Raw genomic sequence first — 8,337 nt, 5'->3', positions numbered from 1 at the left:
AGGTTCTTCAATTCCAAAAGCAATTCCTCAATAATCTTCGTATGACTTGTTAGTAACCTGAGTCTCGTATAAGGAACATGTGACTCAATACAAACAAGAGAACACTTGATAATTGTCTTCAAACATGTAAAACACATCATCCTAAAAGTTTCTAATTTCCCTTACTAAACATAATGGTAATCAAACCATAACTTTTGAAATACAAAAAGATATCAAATTTCTCATCAGTTAATTTTATGACAAATTCACCAATGTAGTAACTTGAGATTTTTAGTACGTAAAATTCTTTCGTAAGCTCTGCACTAACTTAATCAAGAACAGTATATCCTGACAATATATGAAAATTATATTATATATATACCCATCACTTCCTATATATGTCTTCTTAAAACCCAGAGTAATGAATCAGAAACCTGAGACTTAGTTATGAAAATTCTAAAAACTTTTGTAACTTCTAAAAATGATTATTGATTGTTGCATATTAAAATTTTTTACATACTAAAATCTCAATTTATTCTGTTGGTGAATTTCTCATAAAGGCAACCTGGGAAATTTGACATCATTTTAAATCTCAAAAGTTCTGGTTTGATTACCTTTGTTGCTTAGTAAAGAAAATTGAAAATTGATAAGATAGTGTATTTCACACGTCTGAAGACAATGATCAAGTGTTTCTTTATTTGTGCTAAGCCTTAAGTTTGTTATACGAGAGCCAGGTTCCTAACAAGTCATACTAAAGTTATTGAAATGCTTTTAGAATTAAACAATCTTGAAATAAGAGGCTAAGAAGGAAAATAATGTTGTGAAAGTGGTTTTGATATAAGAAGGAGAATAAAATGTGAGTTTCCTACTTTAACCCTCAAATTTTAAATATTTTTAAATTTTTTTCGTCAGTTTTAACCGTCGGGGACCAAATGCGCCACTTCGTTCACAACTGAGGGACTAAAAATGGATACGGTCATAACTCAGGGACTGAGTCGGAACTTGGGTATAACTCAGGGACCAAAGATGCAATTTTCCCAAAATATTAATATTACGTAAATCAAATTTTAGGTGAACTTAGTAGGTTATTGATTCGTATATATATATTTTCATGGGAAAATTATAATTTATGCCTCTCATAAATAGACCAATTATCAATGTTACCCCTGAATTATTAGTGGTGTAAATGTTACCCCTCAATTTTCAAAACGTGACATATATTGCCCCTCCCCTGAATTATTAGTGATGTAAATGTGGTTACCCGTCGTCTTTCTTGTTCGAAGACCACGTCTTTTTTCTCAATTTTTCTTTCTTCGATTGTTCTCCTTCCGTCGACAACAAATTTTTCTCCTTCTTCATATTAGGGGAGGGGAAATATATGTCATGTTTTGAAAATTGAGGGGCAACATTTACACCACTGATAATTCAGGGGTGACATTGATAATTGACATATTTGTGAGGGGCATAAATTACAATTTCCCCTATTTTCATTATTATGTTATCAAATGTAAAAATCTTACATATATTAGACTTAAAAGTATTAAAAAAATTATTCTATTTAAACCAAATATATATAAAAATATTTTAAATATAAGATCTAAAATTCTCTCAAAATTAAACTTGTGTTAATTTTATAACGTTTTTTTTTTTTTTGAAACCAACGAAAACATATATTACTGATTTAGAACATTCGAAATACAAGTCGGTGGGATATCAAACCATACCCCGGAGGCAGACAAAGAAACGGTCGCCCGAGCTAACGCATGAGCCACACGGTTCGCTGACCTCATGACATGGGAAACCCGAACATTCCCCATAACCCTAGCAATCGACACACATTGCTTTACTATTAGACCAACATACGAAAAATCGAAATTACAAGAATTAAAAGCGGTACAAAAATTTAAACAATCAGACTCTATAATAATGTTACTATGATTTTGAGTCTTCAACCACGTTAACGCTTCCCGGACTCCTAATGCTTCAGCCATGTAAGGATCGTCCACATTGTCCAGCCGCCCGCTCTTTGTCGCGACAAATTGCCGTTCATGGTTACGTACGACGACTCCATAACTCGCGCCTTCTCTGACCATTGCAGCATCTACGTTGCACTTAATGGTGTATCGTGGTGGCGGGATCCAGGTGTCTAGTAGTGCGGAGCCAGTCGAATGACGAAGATAGGCTTCCTTCCAACCCGCCTGCAATCGTGAGATCTGCTCTCGAACCTCAACTCCCGGCGGTTGCTTATCGTTCCACACTATCTCGTTTCGAGTTGTCCAAATCGTCCAGACCACAGCTGCCGTATGCACTGCCACCTCCACATTTGCATTGCTAATCATTTGCAACGGAAAGCCAAGAAACTCCCGTCCCTGTAGAACATCGTGGACACCCCATGCAAGCTCGGCAAACGCACACTGGCAAAAAATATGGATTTGAGATTCAATTGTGTAACCACACATCGGGCATCCTCCTCCTATCCAGACGTTCTTAGAACGTAAATTATCACGGACCGGCAAAATGTTACGAGCACAACGCCAAAGAAGATTTTTTACCTTCGGGGGGATTGGCAATGCCCATAGCGTCTTCCAAGCATGAAAGCCGTCAGTGATATCATATGGGGCCGCCATCTCTGTTAGCAAACGGTATCCATTGCGGACTGTGTAGCATCCGCGAATATCCCCAATCCAGCGCCACTCGTCACGTAATTGGGTGTTCACCGGAGTCGCCAAGATTCTGGGCACATCCTCCTCAATAAAAATATCCCTTAATATATCCACATCCCAGCATCCACGATCATTTAACAACCCATGTACCTGTGCCTCCTGTAGTTGTTCCACGCAGGGGGTACGCAACTGTACACGCGAGGAACCTGTTAACCAATCCCATCCCCAAATCTTCGTGTCGCGACCATCCCCAACACGTCGGCCAATGCCCAGTTCTAAAACCTTCTTTCCCGCATGGATACTACGCGAAATAAAACTCGGATTATTCCCTAATGGCGCGCCCATAAAATCTGTCGTGGGATAATAACGTGCCTTCAGAAGACGACTGACAAGAGACTCAGGGTGAATCAATAGACGCCACCCTTGTTTAGCCAGTAGGGCGATATTGAATTCATGTAGCTTCTTGAATCCAAGACCACCTTTTGATTTTGGTGTACACATTTGTCCCCAGCTCAGCCAATGAATCTCTCTTCTATTCAAACCTCCACCGCCCCACCAGTATCGATTGTATAATTTTTCCAAAGTATCACAAATCCGCATAGGTAATAAAAACACTGACATGGTGAAAATCGGTAAAGCTTGTGCTATGCTCTTAAGTAAAACCTCCTTTCCGGCACGAGAGAGAAGCTTGTTCTGCCACGCCCCAATTCTAGAACGGATGTTGCCTTCAATGTAACGGAAGACTTCCGTTTTATTACGCCCCAGCATCGACGGGAGGCCCAGATAACGCCCCAAGTCCGCCGCTTCAGGTACCCCTATGAGCCCGGAGACCACAGAACGGATAGCTGGGGATGTATTAAAGCTGTAAATTGCACTGGATTTCTCATAATTGATGAGCTGTCCTGAGGCCAGACTGTAAGTGTCTAAGCATTCTTTAATTTTACTGGCTTCCCGTTCATTTGCCCTGAAAAAGAGCAAGCTATCATCAGCAAAAAATAGGTGAGTAATGGCCGGGGCCCCCGGGCCACCCTCACACCATGAATATCTCCACTTGCCCCCGCCTGCTGTAGGAGGGTAGAAAAACCCTCGGCACAAATGATGAACAAATAAGGGGACAGAGGGTCGCCTTGGCGAATTCCCCGGGTAGGCTGGACCTGCCCCACTCCCTCCCCATTGACCAAGATAGAATAGCTCACAGAATTGATGCACAGCATTAATAAATCCACCCAGTCCCTCTCAAACCCCAAAGCCTTCAACATACCCTCTAAGAACGGCCATTCCATTCTATCGTAGGCCTTGGCCATATCAAGTTTAAGGGCAGCCCATCCCTGAGTGCCCATAGTCTTTCTATGTAAGTAGTGCCCTATTTCCCCAGCCACAACAATATTGTCAGTGAGTAGCCGGTTAGGGACGAACGCACTCTGTGATTGGGAAACCACCTGAGCTAAACAGTCTTTTAACCTATTTGCAAGCATTTTAGCAAGAATTTTGTAAATCACATTGCAGAGCGCTATAAGACATAAATCCGGTACTCTTTCCGGCACAGATTTTTTGGGAATTAGGACGATGTTTGAAACATTCAATCCCGGTGGGAAGTGTTTATTTTCCACACAGTTCAGGATAAACATGGATAGATCATGCCCAAGCACCGGCCAGAAGTGCTGAAAAAAGGCCGGTGACATACTGTCCGGGCCCGGAGCCTTATCTGGCTTCATATCAAACAGGGCCGTCTTAACATCCCCCATCGTGAAGGGTTGTGACATGGAGATTTTCATCTCCGTTGTCACCCGCTCATGTACCCGGTCAAACAAATTTGCACCACAAGTACCAAAAGTAAAAATATGTTCGAAATACCTTATTATTGCTGCGTTCATAGCCGTACCCTCGGTCCAGCTGTCATTGTGGTCTTTAATTCGAGCAAGAAAATTTTGTTTGCACCGAGCCGTAGCCGATTTGTGGAAGTATTTCGTGTTGGTATCACCGTGTTTCAACCAGAGTTGTTTGGAACGCTGTTTCCAAAATATTTCTTTTGCACGCATGATAGCTCCTAACTCCTTTTCTGCCGCCAAGAAAGTAGCCACCGCATGTGGCGCACGGTTCTCCTTCAAATTAGCAAGGGTCTGCCGTAAAGCCTTGCTCCGAATGCCAAACTGCCTGTGGTATTCCCCGCCCCATTGCCAAAGGCGGTTACCGCAAATTTTTATTCGTTCTGGAAAGCTCATGCCAATAGATATACGCCACGCTTCCTCGACAACTGTAGCACACCCGACCTCTAATAACCATGCTGATTCGAACCTGAAGGTGCGAAGTGCCGCCCGTACAGGTCTGTCGTGTAAATCAACTAGAATGGCACAATGATCAGAAGAGTCTGTATAGATATTCCGAACCACAGCCTCTTCGTGCAACTCCATCCAGTCCACCGTAGCCACGGCTCTGTCTAGCCGTTCTTCCACCCAAGCATCAGTACCCCGGCCTTTCACCCAGGTGAACCGACCCCCTACCATACCCAAATCAATGAGACCACAGTCATTCAAGGCGTCGTTGAAGCCTTCAATGAGTGTCGAAGGGTGCGGATGGATTCCCCGTTTTTCTGAAAGGCATGCAATATCGTTGAAGTCTCCGGCGACAACCCACGGAAGCCGAGAGTCGTCCCTAAGCTTACGCAAGAGATCCCATGTAAACTGCCTCCTCGTTCTGTCCGGTTCCCCGTAAAATCCCATAAGCCTCCATTTCGGCCGCCCTGGAAGAGAAATCTCCATATCTATATGATTAATGGAGTAACTCAGTAAGGACGCCACTGTCTTATCCCTCCAAAACAAAGCAATACCTCCTCCGAGACCAACACGGTCCACGCTGAATTTACCATCAAATCCTAGTTGTATACGAACCTGCTCCATTCTTTCTTCAGTCATTTTTTTCTCCATCAAGAAGACAAATTGGGGGCGCTGCTTGGACACAATGTCCAAGAGTTCCCGAACTGACCGGGTGCCACCCATACCCCGGCAGTTCCAGCTCAGTAGACTCATTTGGTTCGGCGAGTCTGGTCCGCCAGACCCGCCATCTCATCATGTTTGCCATTATCAGCCATTAGGATATCATCCCCAGTCACCGTGTCTACTGTCTCAATAGCTTCCCTCCGTCTTTTTAGATCGCCTTGTATGCCCTCTGTCTCAGTCATCGACACACGCATTGCCGACGACGGTTCTTCAGGAAGGATGGAAGGCACCGTCGTAGTAGACGAGTGAGGTAGTAACCATTTGGCCCCCACTGGCTTTACCTGCTGCTTGGGACCGGCTCTCAGCTAAGCACCGAACGGATATTCATCGGGCAGAATCCCTTTCTCATATGCTATCCTGCAAAACTTATCAGAATGACCGAGGCAGCCACAGCAATAGCAAAAAGTGCCTAGTCGTTCGTATTTGAAGGTGACCCAGTGCGTCGAGCCATCACGACGTATCAGCTTCATGCGGCGTTTGATCGGATCCAACACATTCATGCGTGCTCGAATTCTGTAGAAGCTCTTCCATGCACCACCGAAATTGAAGGGATCGGAAGCAATAAATGATCCAATATAATCCCCGATTTTAATGATGAAATCCGGTGAGGCATCCATTGCAGGCAAACCGTGAATCTGAACCCAGAATGGCACGGAATCTAAAATGACCTCCTCTGGCCGGATCCCAGGCGGAACCTGTTCACAAAGGAGTAGATGATTTTCGAAGGACCAGGGCCCGTCGTCCAGAATTCGCTGTAGATCCTTCGGGTGTGGAAATTGGAATAAGAACAGATCATCTGCCAAGGAAACAGCGTACATACCCATAACCGGCCGCCATACTGACGCCAGGACATGTTGCATGTGCTCGAATCGTATCGGACGATCGGTTAGAAGTCTGCCTACGAGATTGTTAGGGATCGATGCATCCGGCATCGCCTTTGGCTCAGGCGCGTCAAGACCGCCAGTATCCTCTTCGATCAACGCCAGATCGGCACATCGCTTCTCCAATTGATGAATGTCCATTTGGGGAATCGACAGAACACACAGTAGGTAGGTGAAGAATTGGATTACACATATTCTCGCCATAGGGAAGAAAGCAAAATAAATAAGCCCTAGAAAGACTAGGGAGAACACTCCTATCGATCAAGATCGAAGGAGGTGTCCACTATCGGAGACGACGATCGGAATCACGATCAGATGAAAAGCGAAGAAAACGGAGCACTCTCTCTATGATGACTTACTCCAATATTGCTCACACAACTTGAATAGTTACAATGTCTTAATAACTCAATTAATTTCCGTGTTAATTTTATAACGTTAATCTTTTAAAAAAATTAAAAAAATATGTGTTAATAAACAAGTTTTCTAAACAAAAAACAAAGAATAAAAATTGAAAAATTAGAAAATAAAAAACAGAAAACAATTTTTCGTTTTTAAACGGGTAAAATCTTATGCGACAATGCCACACAAGATTGCATTTGCATACCATCACATTGCTGGTATGTGGATATATGGTCTAAGGATGTTGAATACTATTAATAGTAATAGATAGTGGCATTTTTTACACATAAAATAATAATTTTATTTTCACTATTTATTTATACAAATAGCAGCATCCTTTTTATATTCATAGCAGTCAACACATTCCTACATACTACGGAGTATTTATTATTGTCGAAATTAGCATTTTTAATAAAATTTAGGAAAAATTGCATCTTTAGTTCCTGTGTTATAATCAAGTTTCGATTCAGAACTTAAGTTATGACCGTATTCGAGTTTAGTCCCTCAGTTATGAATGAAGTGGCGAGTTTGGTCCCTAGCGTTAATACTCTGTCTGCAACTAACGGAAAACTTAAAAACAATTTAATAATAGAAGGGTAAAATATGAATTTCAAATTATAATCTCCTTTTTATGTTGAAACTCGTTGCGCAACAGTCATTGTTTTCTTCTTATACCTATAATCGAATGTCTTTTTCTTCCCCAAGCTTGAAATCTCAAGTTCGTCCACTTTCAAGCTGCAAAATTCACAGGTAATTTGTTTCTCTATTTTATATGTTTAAATAAATAATCAATATTTTCCGTATTGCGCAGCTTAAGAAGGAAAACAAAACACCTTAAAAAGGAAAACAACGCACCTTAAGAAGGAAAAATCACGCACCTAAAGGTTTAGACCGACGCACCTTAAGAAGGAAAACAACACACCTTAAGAAGGAAAACAACGCACCTTAAGAAGTTAAACCATGCCACCTAAAACTTTAGATCGACGCCCTTAAGTTTCAACAACTGATTTTAGTAAAGTCCTAAACCAATTAAACCGGTTGAAACCAGAAAAAAAATGAAGAGACAAAAATGTCCTTACTAAAAATAGAAAAAGTCATAAGAATGACTAAAAGTGTTCAAAAAATAATACACTGGGATGCTAAATGACAAAAACGATAGTTTAGGACTAAATTTAAAATTATCACAAAAAACAACGGAATTTTGGTGAAATTATTAACTCTTTTTATTATTTAGATGATGTGAAATAGGTTGCTTGTTAGAAGATTCTGTTTTACCATAAAATTTTAAAATGCAGTAATTTATAGGTGGAGTATTTTTTCTTTGTATTTTCTGATTTACAAGTTCTTTTTCTAAGTACATAAGGGATTGACTCAGGGGTGGAATTGTCGTAAAAGTCACATCATTTAGGCCTGTATCGA

The 8,337-nt window shown here is 41.4% G+C and overlaps 2 protein-coding genes across 2 annotated transcripts; both read right to left on the bottom strand.

The window, feature by feature from the left end:
• Positions 1–1,652: 1,652 nt before the first annotated feature.
• On the bottom strand, positions 1,653–5,554 carry LOC109172161. Its single transcript, XM_019321311.1, has 2 exons — positions 3,747–5,554; positions 1,653–3,606 (listed from the first exon to the last, which is right to left on the bottom strand). The coding sequence occupies exons 1-2, from the start codon at positions 5,552–5,554 to the stop codon at positions 1,653–1,655; spliced, it is 3,762 nt and encodes a 1,253-aa protein (XP_019176856.1).
• Positions 5,555–5,943: 389 nt separating this feature from the next.
• On the bottom strand, positions 5,944–6,660 carry LOC109172160. Its single transcript, XM_019321310.1, has one exon. It carries the CDS (start codon positions 6,658–6,660, stop codon positions 5,944–5,946), a length of 717 nt encoding a protein of 238 aa, XP_019176855.1.
• Between the last annotated feature and the right edge of the window lie 1,677 nt (positions 6,661–8,337).

The sequence above is a fragment of the Ipomoea nil genome, unplaced genomic scaffold (assembly GCF_001879475.1).
Source record: "Ipomoea nil cultivar Tokyo-kokei standard unplaced genomic scaffold, Asagao_1.1 scaffold0415, whole genome shotgun sequence".
Taxonomy (NCBI): domain Eukaryota; kingdom Viridiplantae; phylum Streptophyta; class Magnoliopsida; order Solanales; family Convolvulaceae; genus Ipomoea; species Ipomoea nil.
The sequence above is the reverse complement of the archived record's forward strand: the minus strand, read 5'-3'. Positions and strand labels throughout refer to the sequence as shown.